The sequence below is a fragment of the Myotis davidii genome, unplaced genomic scaffold (assembly GCF_000327345.1).
Source record: "Myotis davidii unplaced genomic scaffold, ASM32734v1 scaffold1144, whole genome shotgun sequence".
In the NCBI taxonomy this organism is placed as follows: Eukaryota; Metazoa; Chordata; class Mammalia; order Chiroptera; family Vespertilionidae; genus Myotis; species Myotis davidii.
The window spans coordinates 162,582-181,567 of record NW_006294766.1 but is presented as its reverse complement, the minus strand read 5'-3'; the positions used below and the strand labels follow the sequence as shown (position 1 = coordinate 181,567).

The following is an 18,986-nucleotide window of genomic DNA, read 5'->3' as shown; positions in this document are numbered from 1 at the left end:
AATTGCATCCTAATTTACTTCATTTTTACTATGAAGGCAGTTCCTACCAGCATTTGTAGTACTTGTCGATGATTGTTCTTTAGACATATTCTGTCGACACTTTCAGCCTCAGAGGTACATTGTGCCAATAGTTGGTCTTCAGACGTATTCTGTCCCACCTGGCCCCACCCTGGCCTGGCCCCTGCCCTACTCCAGGAGATTGGAGCCCCGCCCTGAGCACAGACAGCTACAAAAAGGCCATGTACAATTTAAAGAATGGTGCCAAGTGGGGAGGTTTGACAGTTACTCCCCCTTCAGCCTTGCCACCCCCCTAGCACTCCCCCCTCCCCCTAGCCAGCGCCTCCAGGGACGACCACCACTACAGGGCTGCTGGCCAGAGCCCGCCCCTCCTAGACCTGTGGAACCCTCTGCAAAGCTTCCATAGCTACTGTCCCAGGAAACAATCATGCCCTCCTCCCCTCATCAGCACCTGCTGCCTGTGAGGGTACCTGTGGGCTTAAAAATAACAATCCCTTGCCGAAACCAGTTTGGCTCAGTAGATTAAGCGTCGGCTTGCGGACTGAAAGGTCCCAGGTTCGATTCCGGTCAAGGGCATGTACCTGGGTTGCGGGCACATCCTCAGTAGGAGATGTGCAGGAGGCAGCTGATCGATGTTTCTCTCTCATTGATGTTTCTAACTATCTCTCTCCCTTCCTCTCTGTAAAAAATCAATAAAATATATTAAAAAAAATAACAATCCCTTCCCATTTAGACATCACTTACTTGATGAAACATTTCTAGGTTTATTAGCTCAGAACCTCCTCATGACAACCCAGTGAGGTAGGCGGAGAAGAGATTACAATTCCCGTGGTATATGCATATGCAGAAATGAAGCTCAGAGAGTTAAAGTGTCAAGCACAGTGGTTCCCAAGGTGCAGCACACGCCCCATGGAGGGGTGGGGGGCAATTTGATTTTAAGTGGGGACAATTCCAGAATGAGTTAACAGTGAATTTTTTGCATTTCTTATGGTTCGAAGGGGCCTCATCTACAGTGTATCCTATATAATGAAAGGCTAATATGTAAATGACCGAATGGTTGGATGACCAGTCACTATGCTGTGTGCTGACCACCAGGGGGCAGACACTCAATGCAGGCGCTGCCCTCTGCTGGTCAGTGTGCTCCCACAGGGGGAGAGCTGCTCAGCCAGAAGCCAGGCTCACAGCTGGCAAGCACAGCAGCAGTGGTGGGAGCCTCTCCCGCCTCCATGGCCATGCTTAGGGATGTCCGACTGACGGCTTAGGCCCACTAGGCCGTCAGTTGGACATCCCCCCAGGGCTCCCAGACTATGAGAGGGCACAGGCCAAACTGAGGGACACCCACCCCCAGTGCATGAATTTCATGCACCAGACCTCTAGTCCTAGATAATAAAAGCCTAATATGCTAAGTGTCCAGCCTTCTGTTCAACCAATCAAAGCGTACTATGCTAATGATATGTTAAGGCTGAGCTAGATATCTCATTGTCAGAGTGGTTTCCACTATGAAAAGGGAAGGGACAGAATAAACCCTGTGATGTAGGATTAGGATTAAAGGTATCAGTATGAATGCATGCTTTTTAATAAATATAATTAAAAATAGATATACTATGTGTAATGTACATATGTAAGTTTGTAAGTTTGTAAATGCATACATCTATTTATTAAATCTATCTGCTGAAAGGGCATGGCAGCTCACTGGTCTAAACTTGGAGATCAGACAGTGATTTCTAATACTATTTTCCACAAAAAAGAACCAGGGTTTCTTGAAGAAATGGCTGGTTTTAGGGCTGAGTCAGGGCCAGTACAAGATAACTATAGAATATCCTATGACAGACCAGAAGGGAGTACTCAAAGAATGATGAGGACATCACAAAAGAACACAGGAGCTAGCTTAGAGAGGCTCCAACTGGAAATTTGGATCAATCTGAACATCAAAATAAATAATAAGTAAAGGATTATAAACCATGGACTAATGTGAGAATCCATGAGTCCACACTGACACAAAAGAAGAAAAAACTCACCCTTTCAGTAAACACACACACACACACACACACACACACACACACACACACATCCCCACCACTGACATAGAGGGAATGATGAAATCAGAAAATCACCACTTGATGACAACTGTCATAACAACAACAGCTGATTCAGACAAGAATTATTAGCGGATGCCAAAACTAATGGATACAAGCTTGATGAGTAAATAGGGTATTTACATCATTTCAAAGAGTCTTCCCACAAGATGAGAACTGATGAACAATAACATAGCCACAGTGTAGAAATCTGGGGGATACCAACTTAGCCAAGAGATCCAAGTTAATGTCACCAGTAAACGGGACAGCCTGACATTGTGTGCCTCCTGACACAATGCTCTGAGAACATCACTCTAGGGCAGTGATGGCGAACCTTTTGAGCTCAGCGTGTCAGCATTTTGAAAAACCCTAACTTAACTCTGGTGCCATGTCACATATAGAAATTTTTTGATATTTGCAACCATAGTAAAACAAAGATTTATATTTTTGGTATTTATTTTATATATTTAAATGCCATTTAACAAAGAAAAACCAACCAAAAAAATGAGTTCGCGTGTCACCTCTGAAATGCGTGTCATAGGTTTGCCATCACTGCTCTAGGGCTTTCCTGCCAAAAGTCTGAATCAAATCATGAGGAAACATCAGACAAACCAAGTTAGGAATTTACAAAATAACCATAAACTTAAAAAATGTCAACATCATGAAATAGAAGGAGAAACAAAAACTGCCATCAACTTTAATCTATAAAATAATGGAGACTAAGAAGATGTGACAAATGAATGTATACCCAACCTTAGAATTAATTTTGCAATAAAGGGCATTATTTAACTGGAGAAATTTTAATAAGGTCTGTAGGTTAGTATAATATCAAAGTTAAATTATTCTATTTTAATAACTGCTCTGAGGGGCATCTGTAATACTCTCAACAATAAAGATTAAAAAAGAATGTCGTAAATTTCTAGGGAATAAAAACTTTAGTATACGGTAGAGGGGGTGTCAGGAACATTATGTTTGAAACTTATTCCCAAACAGTTTAGCAAAAAAATTGAGGGGGGTAATAAAAATTGGGGGGGGTGTTGCAAAAATATGGTAAAAATGTTAACATTTGGAAACTATGGGTGAAAGGATATATAAATTACCCAATTCCTGTAGCTCTTCTATAGCTCTGAAATTTTGCAAAATAAGCAAATAAAAGAAAAAAGCTGCACCCTGGTTGGTATGACAGTTGGCTGGACGACCTCCTATGTAACAAAAGGCTGTGGATTTGATACCTGGTCAGGGCATATGCCTGGGCTCCATCCTGGTAGGGGCCAGTGGGAGGCAGCCAATTAATGTTTCCCACTCACATTGATGTTTGTTTCTCTCTCTCGGCCCCTTCATCTCTTTCTAAAGATCAAGTAAAAATCAAATTAAATTTAAAAGTTGCTAGTTTCGACAGTCATACAGTAAAACATTAAAAAATAATAGCTGGCATCTATTACTCTAAAAGGCCTAGTGGTTGAGATTATGGACTTTACTATCAGCCAGACTTCAGTTCAAGTCCAAACTCTGCTACGTGACTTTGGACAAGTTACTCATCTTCTCTCATCTTCTGTTTTATGGGAATAATATATAGAATTCTAATAGGATTCCATAAAATCAATAATGTCAAAAACTTGCACTAAGAGACACCAATTTTGGAGCCTGACTGCGAAGGTTTGACTCCTGCTTAGCAATTTACTACCTGTGTGACCTTGAACAAGTTATTTAACCTCTCTCTGACTCAATTTTCCTATCAGTAAATGGGGGGGATGGGGAGAGAGAATTGATAACAGTATCTATCTCAAGGGTTCTTGTGAAGACTAAGTAAGTGCATTGATAACAGTGATTTGAACAGCACTTGACACAGCAAGCATTGCATACATGGCAGTTATTTACATTACCAGCTAAGGCTTCTACCAAGTAAGAATACAGAAAAACGTTAGCTTTCATTATCATTGTTAAATATGTAATATTATCATCAATACAGCTTTTTTTCGAGAGGTTTGGTGGCAAAGAGAAAGAAAATTTATCTTTTTCCTCTTAAAATAGGAAGACCTAAGCACATTATAGAGACAGGAGACAAACGATCCAGAAAGAAAAACTGAAAATGCTAGAGACACGTAATCATTTATGAAGTGAAGCCCAAAGGGCCTCAGTATTTCTCATTATAAATATCATGAGGATTTAAGAGACATATTTAAAAAGGCACCTTGACTAAAGGTATAAGACAGAATGTATATCTTTAAATATAACTTTGAATACATATACACACACACTTTTAAACATTTCTTCTACAGAATGCATTTTCCTTTAATGCCTATAAGGCTTTAAAATATTTAGCTTCTCTTTTAGAGATCCACCTACAATTGCCCTCCTCCCTCCATTTAAATCGAAAACTTTAAGCAAAATACAGAAAATATATAGAATGAGAAAAGATTATAAATAAGCAAAGGCTTTTCTTTTTAATAACATTTGTGTCTAAATTTCATTTTTGGATTAATTGGCAATAATTAATTTCCATGGGGAAATGATACTAGCAGATGTCTATAGATCAACATGAAAAAATGTCTAAATATTGAGAGAAAAGATATATATTATAAAATAGTTTGGAGATAAATATTTGTATATGAATAGAAAAGGTTGATATTGATAGCAAATGGATTTCTTACTTTACATCCATCTTTATAGAGCAACTATTATGTTTCAGACACAGGGGATTAAAGAGTAATCAAAAAAGAAATTTAATATTCAAGGCGTAATGGGATGTTCTCATTTCAATTCAATTTGCCTTAAAAAAGGAACAGAATTCAGATCTACAGAGCCAATCTGCACTCTATCATTAAGCACATCCTATCTGTCGGTGAAATGAGTACCAATACAATGAGTTAATTTCACAAAGATTTCTGTAAAGTTTATCAGTCTAGAATATAGTTATATAAAATCAAAATACATTCATTTAAAGAATATTACACATTTCTAAGGAAACAGAAAATGACTGTCCAACTGCCAAATAACTGAAAGTGCCTTGTCAGTTAAAACACAACCCAATGAATTTAGTTAGGACTGAAGAAATAATTCCTTAAGAAACCATTCTCCTTTTCATTTTCTTCATTATTCCATAATACCATCTCTCAGGGGCAAATATTCCTAAAATTAAAAGTTATAGACAAAACCCACAAACTTAAGCTTTATATCAAAGTCACCAAAAAATGGGAACCACGAGATACTTGGGCCTGCCTCTTTTTGAAAAGGGCACTGAGAAGAGATGGAACAGGATAAAGAAGATTCACTACCATTAACAAGGGAATCTTGATGCTAACAATGTATTTGTTTCTATCCTGTAATTCTCTGCATATCAACATTAATCTGAACATCGAACAACTATTCTTAAATGATCTCCATTTCTCTGCAATGTCACGGTAGTTTCCTTTCTCCCACTAAACAAAGAGTGCTATCCAAATGGAGGACCAGAGGTATGTGATAGGAGGTGATGTTATGGGGAGGAAGCAAACTAAAACCCAACAGGAACCATCATGACTCAGTACCCTTCACCTTTCTGCAGCTTTTTATTCCTCCATGGGAAGAGAGAATAAGGGAAAACAAAAACAATGGAAATAAGGGAGAGCTGAGATGTACTGTACATCTACTACATCCACCTTTTTACCTTTCTGCAGCTTTTTATTCCTCCATGGGAAGAGAGAATAAGGAAAAACAAAAACAATGGAAGCAAGGGAAAGCTGAGAGCTATTATACACCTACTACATCCCAAGCATTGCAAAGTATTATTGCATTTAATCTTCCAAGAGTACAGAGGATGACTCTGAAGTCTGGGCAGGGTTGACTTTCAGCAAGTAAGTCCTATGGCAGCGATGAGAACCCAGTAAGTGATTTAAAACCTGTGCTCAAAATGTTTCTGACATCACTCAACCTCTCTAACAATAATAGCAGTTATTGTCCCAGCATACAATCCTTTTATTTTCTTTTATATAAAGAAAAACCTTTTCATTATGGAAATTTTTAAAATCCTATATAATAAAAGGTTAATAAGCAAATCAACCGACCAGTGGAACAACCAGTCGCTATGACGAGCACTGACCACCAGGGGGCAGACGCTCAATGCAGGAGCTGTCCCCTGGTGGTCAGTGCACTCCCCCAGGGGGAGTGCCGCTCAACCAAAAGCTGGCCTCACAACTGGCGAGTGAAGCTGCGGTGGCAGGAGCCTCTCCCGCCTCTGAAGCAGCGCTAAGGATGTCCGACTGATGGGGAGCGGGCCTTAGCCATCAGCTGGACACCCCCCGAGGGCTCCGAGACTGCAAGAGGGCGCAGGCCGGGCTGAGGGACCCGCCCAAGTGCACGAATTTCATGCATTGGGCCTCTAGTCTTCTATAATAATAAAAGCATAATATGCTAATTAGACCAGAGAGCCAAACGTCCTTCCAGACAAAGCTATGGCAGCTGCGAGGGCCAAGGGCAGGTGGCAGCTGCAAGGGCTGAGGGCAGGCAGCTGCGGTGGCTGTGAGAGCCGAGGGCAGACAGCTGCGGCACTGGCAGCAGCAGTGGCAGGATGATGTGGGGGGCACCTACACCTGATCTGCCTGGTTGCCTCCCTTAGAGGTAGGCCAGACTGCGGCTTAGGGCCACACCCTGCAGGGAGAGGGCCTAAGCCATCAGTAGGACATCCCCTGAGGGTTCCTGACTCTGAGAGAGGGCAGGCCGGGTTGAGGAACGCCCCATCCCCGGTGCACGAATTTTCATGCACTGGGCCTCTAGTATATATATAAAAGTAGAGAGAGGAGAGTGTAACAACTCTGGGGTGGCCATGGCTCAGCTTCACCTATATGTCATTGTTGTGTCACCTACCTTTTTTTCTCCCTGAAATATTTAAAAACAAATTTAAGACATTTCATTTGACTTCAGAGTATCTCTATCAAATTAGATCTTTAAATAATAACATTATCATACCAAAAAAACAATCATTCTTGACTATTATTGAATGCCCAATTCTTCTTAAAATATCTCTACCTTAAAAATATATTTTTGTAGTTGGTTAGCTTAAATCAAGATACAAACAAGATATACACATCACTTTTGGAGATGTAGCTCAATAAAGAATGGGACAAAAGTAAGCTTATAGTTGTGAGTACAGGATTTTATTCTTGTATTATTATTTATTAATTATTATTACCTTATTTTCCATACAAACAACTGTAAACTTACTTTAGCCCACCCTGTATATGACAGTTCCTTCCACTTCCTCCCCTTTCTTTTTATAAATGGCATTTCTATACAGTGAGACCTCAAAGACACTGCGGGTTTAGTTGCAGTCCACTGCAACAAAGCAGGAAGCGCAATAAAGTCAGTCACAATCTTTTTGCTAGTGGAGGTTCTTGCTTTCAATTTGTAACAAAATGCCACCTATGTGAAGTGCAGTAAAACAAGGTATTCCTACACAGACTTTAGGGTTGACAGCATGTGTTTCTCTAGCTCCTTTCTTCCCTCGAACGGCCGTGGGCTTGATTACACTGTGGTTCACCTTTCTTCATTGTTGTTGCAAGACTGCTCAGGTGGTACTGTTTACTCTGTACTGCATCACCTCAGGAGGCATTTGATATCCACTTGTTCTCTATTAGAGTTACAGTAATAGTGTTTCTAAATCACTGGGTATTTTCGTTCCTAAAAGCTTATCGGATACCACATATTCACGACAATGTGCATGTGGTGACCAAGCTACCAGGTTAATCCAGAGTTAACAGGGGCAACAGAAGTTATCAATTAATGGTCAGAGAAGCAGGGAAGGAATTGTTCCTTTGGTAGATAAGAGGCAAAAAAGTAGAGAAGGATTTGACTATAGACGGAGAGGAAGCCAGAGGACAAATAAGATGTTCAAAGAACAAGATACTAGGTTCCAATTACAGTTCTAAAAGATATTTTACACACTTGTACCAATAAATGTTTCCAAATAAATTCAGAAAACCCAAGAATTCTTTATTTTATGATGTTAGTTTACCAAACACCTTATAAAAATTTCCACCTTTCTTGCTTAAGAGCAAGGTGCTGCTCTCTAAGCCAAAGGTTCCTAACTAGACTACAAAGTGCGTTATCCTTGGAACTTTAAACTACTGAGACATGGCTCCCACCCAATCAATTCTGATTCATTGGGTTTAAGGCAGTGGTTCTCAACCTGTGGGTCACGACCCCTTTGGGGGTCGAACGACCCTTTCACAGGGGTCGCCTAAGACCATCGGAAAACATATATATAATTACATATTGTTTTTGTGATTAATCACTATGCTTTAATTATGTTCAATTTGTAACAATGAAATTGGGGGTCACCACAACATGAGGAACTGTATTAAAGGGTCTCGGCATTAGGAAGGTTGAGAACCACTGGTAAGGTGAGGACCAGGTATTATTTAAACAGTATTATTCAAAAGTCTTTCCAGGTGACTCTAATAAGTAGCCATAATTGAGAACCACAGCTCTTAGCTAAGGTTAACAATAGCTGCAATATGTACTAAGCATTTGTTGTATTTTATATACTGTTCTAAGTACTTTAAATAATGAGTTCATATGCTATTTTATAAGTGAGGAAACAGAGAGGTCAGGTAACTTGCCCAGGGTCACAGAGCAAGCTAAGAGCAGAGTTAGGATTAAATATCAAGAAGTTTGGATCAAAAGCCCTTGTTCTTAATGACCATGATATACTGGCCTCCTAAGCATAAATTATATTTGTATTCTTTAATTGCAAATAAAATGATCAAAGAAAAAAAATTAGATAATTAACTTTCTCCTTAGAAATATTACAGTGGCATTTTGTTGCAAGGGTACGAGCACAGGCTTGTTACAAAAATAAATAAACAAACAGATAAATATTGTCTCTTCCCAAAAGATTCAAATTTGAGATTCACACAGGCTTTCAATAATTTCCCACATTATTATCCATATAGTAGTTATTCAATCAGAAGTATCAAAAATTGCTTTAGTTGTAAAACTCAGGCAACAATGTATTACATGTACATTTATAAGAAAATTTCCTACCTATTTCAGTTCTGCTAAGTCCAATTCCATTATAAATTCTCAAGTAATTTAAATGACAAGAATCAGAATCTTCAATGTCAAAGTCACCAAATTTGATGCGCAATCTTTCTCCCATCTTTACACGAATCTCCCATTCACAAACGGTGCTGTTGGGATAGGTCTGTGGGTAGTTTATAGACATAAGGGTTCCACTTTCAGGGCCTAGTACAGTGTGTCCACATCCATCACCTTTAAAAAGAGTTAAAAGAACAATAAATTATTCTTACATCTTTAACTTAAACTGTAAATACACAGGATTTTAAAAAATGTATTCTATTATATATTTTATACTACCAATACTTTCTTTACACAAGATAAAAAAGATGACATAGTTCTTAGGATACCTATATACAGGAGCCAAGAGAGCAAGGTTAGGTAAAAATAATCAATAATTAACTTTATAATTTTTGAGTTCAAAGGACCTCCAATCTGAATTAGAAGTAAACATAATTTGGCAAAAAATATATATACATGTCATAAATCCAAACTTGAAGAATATCAATTCATAGTAATTATTTTTTAATATATTTCTTTATTGATTTCAGAGAGGAAGGGAGGAGAGATAGAAACATCAATGATGAGAATCATTAAGCGGCTGCCTCCTGCATGCCCCCCACTGGGGATCGAGCCCAGGACCCAGGCATGTACCCTTGGCCGGAATCGAACCCGGGACCCATCAGTCCGCAGGCCGACACTCTATCCACTGAGCCAAACCAGCTAGGACCATAGTAATTATTTAAAGTGAATGAAAACTATAAAAATGAAAGTATGTGACTAGTTTCACCTATTCATTTACAAATATCACAAACCTCTTCTAAAATCTGTGAGGTGAATGATTTCTGAAAGTACTTACTATATACTAAAGATAATGCAATCACTGATTATATGACACACTGCACGGCATGCCTTCTTGAAGGCATTAAAGCAATATTTATTGAAGTTTAATTTTATATTCTACTGAAATTCGACTGTTTAGTAATCCCTCTGCAAAAGCCTCATTGTTTCCCTACAAAATGATGAGAAAATGTTTATTTAAAGATTAGGGGAAATGACCTTAATATCTTGGTAGTAGCATTATTTGTTCTAGAAATTTCTTCAGAAATTGGATATGAAAACTCAGGTAACCTAACACATTGTTTGTAAAAATAAAATATGTACATCCGTTCCTTTTTTATGAAATGTGTTATTTTACTGGGCAGGAGACATGCATTATTGATGAGAAGGGTTTCAGCTGCTGCTCCGATTCTACAGTTTAGCATTCCTTAATGACAGGATTCAAATACATTCTTTTTAATAGGAAGATTAATACATCTTTTTAAAATGATAGTATTTTCCCGTTCAAAAGAGCTATTGATAATCATTGTTTGGAATAGTTTGGTGCTTGCACAAAAAAAACAATATTGAAAGTGACACTGCTGGGTTTTAATCTTAATATGGATAGAGATGGCTGTCATAGAATGTTCTGTTATCTTACCGTTATCTTGAAATATTATTTTTAAGAACAATGTAGAACTGGTATCATTTAGTAGAACAGATGAAAGCTTTAACGGCCTATGAATAAGAACTTAACATAGTATCTAGCAAGTAGTAGTTGCAAAGTAAATGTTTATTAATCTACTAGAGGCCTGATGCACAAAATTCGTGCAGGAGTAGCCCTTCCTTCCCCCGGCTGCAGGCACTGGATTCCCTCTGGCACCCAGAACCTGGGCTTCCCTCACAGCCCCAGCTTCATCCAGAAGGTCGTCCGAAAGGACGTCTGGTCTAATTAGCATATTACACTTTCATTATTATAAATGAAATAATTTAAATCTTGTCTCAAAACTACCTTTAATGAAGAAACAACAGCTCTGGACCTAGATTCTGATGACTATGCTTCAAATCCTTTGTTGATAAAGAATTTTTATTCTCAAATCCATATGAGTACTGTTACTTAAGCTACTTTTAAAGGTTAGTCAGTATTTACAATCTGGCTTCCTACGTAAATCTCTCTCCTATAAAGCTTAGCTTTTAATCAGTGTGAAACTTTACCTATCTTCTACACCTCCTTTCATCCTATACACAAGAACTAGGCATACCAACTCAATAATATAATAATGCATAAAGGCACCATAAAATAAACATGTGAATTTTTGTGTGATACACCCACTGATATTTTGCAAATATAAAACTTAGAATGTGATACAAATCAGAGAAAACAGACACACACACAAATTTTTCCTGAAACTATCATGAAAATACCTTGAATATCTCTGTTGGAGATCATCTAAACTGGAAACATAGGAATATAAAACCCTCACTGTGAAAATAAATGAATTATAATGTAAGTAACTTTTGAACAATCATTAACATTTTTCCTTAGAGAAAAAAACAAACAAACAACTACCCTAAGATAGAGTTTCTAACATGAAACTAGTCTGAAATGTTCTCTTATCATTGAAAAGATAAATACATGCTTTCTGGAAATGTTTTGATCTTTAAAATGTAGCCACTGAAAAAATGAAGTAACTCAAAATATAAATGTATTTCTTTTAGGAAACAGAAACTAAGGCAGCTTTTTCCGTGGCTGGAAGTGTTGATGGATTTCAGAAAGCCAAGAATTTCCTATTAACAGCTGAATTCTTGACTTAGTAATGGCAGGTTGCTGCATTTAATGTATTCCCCATAGGCTGTTACTTAAGGTTGTGATTTTAAAATGGATTTTACAGAAAGTATAAGCAGAGTGTTAGTAGTAATTTTTGTATTATGCTCATATTTCTGTTTGAGTCTCAATAATACACAAAACATTTCTTGTCCTTTCCTCCATAAAGCATATACTTTCTACTTAAATTAACACAATAAATACTACTTGATGAAAAACAGGACTTTAGTGTGCACACTGATGAAGAGAACAATTAAATGGAGCTCTCCTTTTTCAGTATCTTGTGTAGGGGGAGGGCACCAACAGTCCACAAGTAATGTGCCAAGAATGTTTTAAAATATGTGATGGAGTTCAGAGCTTCCTCCTCTTGCAAACAAGATGATATGCACCAGAAACCAAAGTTAAAAGTCTTAAGTCTACTGCAATGAACAAATTTGAATGCTGCATATTTCAAAGACTACTTGATAAGTTTAACCTGACTAGATAAATAGCTTAGCTGGCCAGGATGAACACCTACTGCTGAGGTATATGTTTAGAATATTCTAGTTAGAAAGGGAATGCTGGGCTTATACTCATTAGACCAGTTTGCAAATGCTTTTCTCTGTTATTTTATATTTTGACTAGCATGTTACAGGGCCTTGACTCACTAGAGTCCCAACCTAATGCAGTCTGAAAAAAACAACACACTGCACTAGGCATCCAAAGGTCATAATGTTCAACTCTACCATCAAAGAAAGATCTTGACCTCACTTTTACCCCCAAATTAGAAAAAGTGCTCCCAGGTTATTTTTACAGCTCTTAAAAGTAAAGCCTATTCTATACCAAAATACTTAAAATATTATAAAGTAAAACCAAAATATGGAAATATTCTTTATCAACAAATCACCAAAGTACAGCGTGGGGCAAAAGTAGGTTTACAGTTGTAAGAGAAACAATAGTTTATTCTTGTATTATTATGTTTGCCTCACCCTATACTTAGAGCAATGGTTCTTAACTGGGGTGGGGAGAGGCTGCCACAGGAGTGATTGTACCTCTCATTTGGCCATGTCTGAAGACATTTTTGGTTGTCACAACCAGAGGATGGGGTGCTACTGGCATCTAGTGGGTAGAGGCCATGGATGCTGCTAAAACATCTTACAATGCACAGGACAGGCCCCTAGAATAAAGACTGGACCATCCTAAATGTCAACAGTGCCTAGGTTGAGAAACGGGACTTAGAGCAAAGATTAGAAGATCCGGGTTAGTTCTTGGCTGGGTTTCATTTGGCCCAAGAGTTATGCTGTTCTATATGCTATGGGTACAACCCAGGAAATAGTTTCTCCTCAGAGGTCAGCAGTTATACTAAAGAGTTTTATGTTTACACTTCCCAATTTTTCAAACAAATAAATGGAATGTTTTGTTTTTAAGTTAAAGAAAAAAAATCCTTTTTATTAGTCTATACAACCCTCAAATGACTTTTTCTGTTGCTAATAAGGTTATGAGTAATAAATAGTCCCTAAATTTTCTGCTTAGCTTTGTATACTGGGAAGAATAATGATCTATGGCCAGGCTGTAATACCTACTCTTACTCATTTCACAAGGCAGAAATGACAAAAAGAGCATAGCTATTACTGGAAGCATAGCTTTCCAAATGGATATCATAGGAGCAAGCCATACACTCTCATCAACAATTCCAGTATCACCAATTCTTTCTCCTTCACCACCCCCACCAACACCACCACCTGTCAACTTCTCCTTCTCTAGAAAACTGTAACTGACCATTTTAAAGGTAGAAGCCTGATAATGTAATTTCTGAATTTTACTTTAGTGGAGAAAAAACACTGGAATTTGATCTTACTGCTCCTTTGCTTGGCTGCAGATTTAACCAGGGGATTACTCACAGAACATGTGTTCACTTCCTCTGAAGAGTGTAAGGTCATATGTGTTAAGCCAGATACAAATTTTGATATTGTTCCAGGAAAATAACTGAATATTTTTTTCTTTCGCTTCTTATCCCCAGAGAAACCAAAAGGAACATTAAACACATTTAAATGACAATGAATTAATACAACAAAGAACACATGGCTTATTTTAGGCTGCTCTAAACTTGGAATCAACTGGGGTTTTTTGATAAACATGTGCTTATGATGCTGATTTCATGCGACCCTCCAACCACCCCCATATATTAGTCACATTACTACTAATAAATAATGTAAATTCTTTTTTTAATTATATTAAGATGAACACGGTGTACCTTCTAAAAATACTTTAACAATAGCAAATACAAATGCAGAAAGCTTGCACATATGTGAAAACTGTAGAGCAATGAAACTTTCATTAGAGTCACTGTAAACTAGGAAAGGTTTATACTTTTCCAGTGGGTGTTCAAGAATTTCTTTACCACTGTGAACTAGTGTGTCTGATTTCACTTCGTCTAAGTGTCACTTCTGTCACGTCTTATAATACATCTGTGAGACCTTATAATCAACCGAAAAAGAGACAATTAGAGAGTAGAAAGGTGTTCAAAAGAATAACTTCCAAGTCTTAACTAATATATCCTATTTCATTTGGCTAAAAATGAAGATTTTTAATGCTAGGCCAGAAGTATTATATCAGTCCTATTACTGTAAGACTTTTAAAGTTGCATGACTACAAAACTTATATAGATAATTCAAGGTATCACTTTAATTTCACTCAGTTTAATATTGCATAAGATAGATATGCACTGAGAGCCTAAAGAGAGTCACTGTGGATATTTTTAGAAAAAGAAATTCATTACTTTTTAAGCCCAACTTCATCTCTGCATTAAAGATAGATAATTTATAAAACTGAGTAACATAAAGGAATGTGAGATGTATAAATCCTCTTCTACCCCCAAATCATAAACTACTTAGAACAGAATGTCAAGCAAATGGTCTCTGGTGTCATACAATGAACTTACATGCCGCATTTATGACTCACTGTGACCTTAGGAAGGTAATTTGTTGTTGCTAAACCTCAGTTTTATAAAATAGGGATACTAACAACTCAAACCACATAGGATAAGAATTAAATAAGATAGTGTATGAAAAGACCTAGTATCGAGAGGCTAACCCATAATAAAGTGCTCAATAAATGTTTGAGTACTAGTATCATCCTAAAAGACCTGAAAGGCTTTGCCCATCATATCTAGATCCAGCACATTTGGCCATAATTTAACTAAAGTAAAGGAAAAAAAGGCCCTTTAGTTTAGAAAATTTATAGCAGCTTTAAAGCTTCAACTGTGTCTTACGAAAAGTATAAATCCATTAGAAAGTAATTCTCATTAACACTCTCCCCTATGACATCTACTTCACTTCAGTTACTCACTTGCAGGACCGCAACCTGGACTTTGTTTTTTCATTATCGATGTCTGCTTCCACCTCTGAAATCTCAAAAACTTTAATAGCCTACTCTACTGGTCAGTCTCCTGACCCTTCAGCTCTTACACTCACTGCATACTCTCTGTGAACTTGGCATCTCTCTCTTTTCTTCCCATCTATTAATTGTGTCCTGGCCTCACTTATTTTCCTAGGCAGCCTGGACCTCAAGTCCACTGGATTTAACTACACTCTTCTGGTACATTCATTTCCTAGCTACCATGTCCTTCTTGAATATCCTGGCAACCCCTCTCCCCCCACGACCCTGAATCAAATGATCTCGCTTTGTCAAGGAACTGAGCACCACTGGAATAAAAGGAATCACAAAATCCAAGAGATATGTGTCATTAGAGTAATCTAAGATGGGTACCTAAAACTACTCAGTAGTCTCACATTCAGTGGTTCTCAAAATTTAGTCTCCATTGGAAACACCTAAGGTTCCAAGGCCCTCATCCCCATAAATTCTAATAAATGTCAAAAAATTACCTGGAACTTGCCCTAGCCGGTTTTGCTCAGTGGATAGAGCGTTGGCCTGCGGACTGAAGGGTCCCTGGTTCGATTCCAGTCAAGGGCACATGCCTGTGTTGCAGGCTCGATCCCCAGTAGGGGGTGTATAGGAGGCAGCCAATCAATGATTCTCATCATTGATGTTTCCATCTCTCTCACCCTTCTTCTCTGAAATCAATAAAAATATTTTTTTTAAAAAAATTACCTGGAAGTTGGAAATAGGGGAGAAAAACACACACAAAAGGAAATCAGCACCTCCTTTAAAAAATGTCATAGAGGCCAAAAGCTATCCAAGAATTATAGGGCAAAATACTTAGTTGGACTTACTATTTATCATTGATTAAAGGTCCCAGTCTTGGTTACATGTTAACTGGTAAATTGTTGCTTGGTAGGAATACATATAATTTCTGTGCAGGTGAAAAGTAATCCCAAAAGTGACTATGGCCCTAGTGACCATTAACCAAATGTAGCCATCTAGCCTATCTTAAGATTGCCTATAAACACCTAACTTCTCAAATACTCTTTGGAAAGGTTCTGGTATCTTCGTTATGACGGGTTCCCTCATTAATGAATAAGTTGAATAAAATCTTTGATATGTGTTCATTTTATATTTGTATGACAAATATAAAAAAATTTTTTAAACAAATTTTACATTGTAAGATACTTCTCCAGTGGGGTCTAGGATCTGTACTTTAACAAATCTTAAAATACTAACAGCAATAACTACAAAAACCATACAGAAAAAAACACCTTTCCACCCAGTGTCCCTTGACATTTCCCATCTTCTTTTTCACTTTTCCTTTCTTTTACAGGGATTTCTTTAGTTCTTTATTCTTCATATTTTACTTCTTTGCCTCCCACTCTAGTTTTAATGAACTACAATTCACTTTCCAGACAGCTGTGCCTCCCAAAATAGTATGTTCAAGTCCTAATCTCTGATACCTGTGAATGCAACCTTATTTGGAAATAAGGTCTTTGCAAATGTACTCAGGTTAAGATACTGCCATACTGAACCAAGGTAGACTCTAATCCAATGACTGGTGTCCTTATAAGAGGAGGAAAATTTGGAGACAGATACAGACAAGAATACCATGCAACTATAGAACTAGAGAATGGAGTAATGCAAAAGAACACCAAAGACTGCTACTGTCAGAAGCTAGGGAGAGTCAGGGATACTCATCTAGGGTGTTTGGAGCAAGCATGGCCCTGTCGATACCCTAATTTTTACAATGCTAGCCTCTAGAATTATGAGACAATACATTTCTGTTGTAAGCCAAGTAAGTTTGTGGTAATTTGTTATGATAGCCCTAGGAAATGCAGACTGATCTCTCTAATGAAACCATTCACTAAAGCAGTCAGTTTCCAAGCTGTCAAAACTCAATGGATGCTTTTCTATACTTATCATTTGTGATTTTTCTACAGCAACTGGCATTGCTGGCCCTTCTTGCCCTCCCATATTTCTTCCTTCCTTCATACCTTCCTCCCTCATTCTTAAAACTCTCCTTCCCTCTCTTAGCTCTTCCAACTCTGCCCTTGCAACTTTTCTGGCACCCTAGCTCACCTGGCTTCTTACTGCTGATGCTGCTGTTCTCCAGAGCTCTTTTCCCCACTCTTTGTATTCTACTGGAGCAACCTCACCTACTCCTAAGATTTCAGTTACCACTGAAATGGAGGAAGCTCCAAAGCCTCCAAACACTGTTCTCTTAGTCCTCAAACTTGAACATTAAGCACCTCTGCTAAGAAGTTCCACTGCATTCAAACTCAACATGTCCCAAGTATTCAAGGAACATCTTCCACAGGCCAGGCACTGCAGTAGGTGCTATGAATAACAACAAAAATGAGAGACAAAGCCTCTGTCCTTATAGTTTGCAATATAGTAAGACAGACATAGCAAGTAATTTCATGGACGATGAGTACTATGAGGAAATAATGAGGAAGTTTATGCATGTGTGTCTGTGCAGGATAAATAGCAGTTAACCAGTTAGAAATCCTGGTGGGTGAAGGAGGTAGAAAGCAGGGAGAACAGAATTGCAGAAATGAAAAAATTTAAAAAAGCATTTTAACCTTTGCTCTTTCGACTTTAACTGGTCATTATGTTTTATACTTTCTATCTCCTCAATATCTCTAAATTTAGTCCCCCTGAACAAGTGCAGGCCCTTGTTTCCACACTTCCTAATCTTTCCTTTCTCTAACCCACAGTCCACACCCCTGCCAGTGTTTCTGAAACACCAACTGGGTCATGTAGGTCCCTTATTTAAAAATCCTTCCACTATTTTCCACCGAGAATACAATAAAAGTCAGATTCTCCAGCAAGGATACGAGGTCTGTTATCTTTCCCCTATCCCCCTTTCAGTCTCATTTCCTGACTTTCCCCACAACCTCTTTGCTCCAGCTGCAGAACTATGGGTGACTGCATGCTCCAAGTTCTCTCCTCTGAGCCACTGCACATGCTATTCCACCCTGCCAAGAACAACATGCTTCCTCTTCTCATCCATCTAGCAAATTCAATGTTATCTCTTTTGAAAAACATGCTGAAAGTCTTGGTCTTTCTATTTCTATTATCAGAATCTCTTTACTGTACTTAATATGCTTAATTACATTTTATCATTGATTTCAGAAAGGAAGGGAAAGGGGGAGATAGAAACATTAATGATTCAGAGAATCATTGATCAGCTGCCTCCTGAATGCCCCACACTGGGGATCGAACCCGCAACCTGGACATCTGCCCTGAGTGAGAATCAAATCAACCTCCTGGTTCACAGGTCAATGTTCAACCATTTAACCATGCTGGCCAGGAACATATGCATTTTATGTCAGTTTACCATACCAACCTGTAAAACTCTGTTAGGCAGGCACACACACAGAAATAGGGCATACTAGGCTCTTAACACATGCTGTTGAATTTAGAAAAATAATATACCCAAACAAGCCAGTGGTAGGCACTTGATAGCAAGTAATTCAGTACGAAGTACACAGGCTTTGGAATTAGACAGACTTGGATTTAAATTCTAGCCATGCCAACTTTGAGATCCTGGGCACTTAACCTCTAAAAGCCTCCATATCTTCACCGGTACATGGGGATACCACCTCCTATATCCCAAGGTACCACTGAGGGTTTGGTAACAACTGCTGTAAAATATAGTGGCCAACGTGAGGCCAACTCACCCTTCCCTCTGATTTCTGGACTTTGTACATTAGGGAAAATTCCAAAATCTCTCCAGTGTTGAAGCTATCAGCCTGAAGAACTGCTAAAGCCATGATTCTGTGCATCCACAGAAAGCCAGACTGAACCAAGAGACAAAAATGCAGCTG

At 38.2% G+C, this 18,986-nt stretch overlaps 1 protein-coding gene across 1 annotated transcript in view; it reads right to left on the bottom strand.

Annotated features, from left to right (window-relative positions):
* Positions 1–18,986, bottom strand: part of DCBLD2 (discoidin, CUB and LCCL domain containing 2) — a 94,313-nt gene that overhangs the window by 64,560 nt on the left and 10,767 nt on the right. The window contains exon 2 of the mRNA XM_006769284.2: positions 9,114–9,341. Coding sequence (XP_006769347.1) covers positions 9,114–9,294 — 181 coding nt within the window. The 5' untranslated portion in view covers positions 9,295–9,341. The remainder of the gene's footprint in view (positions 1–9,113; positions 9,342–18,986) is intronic.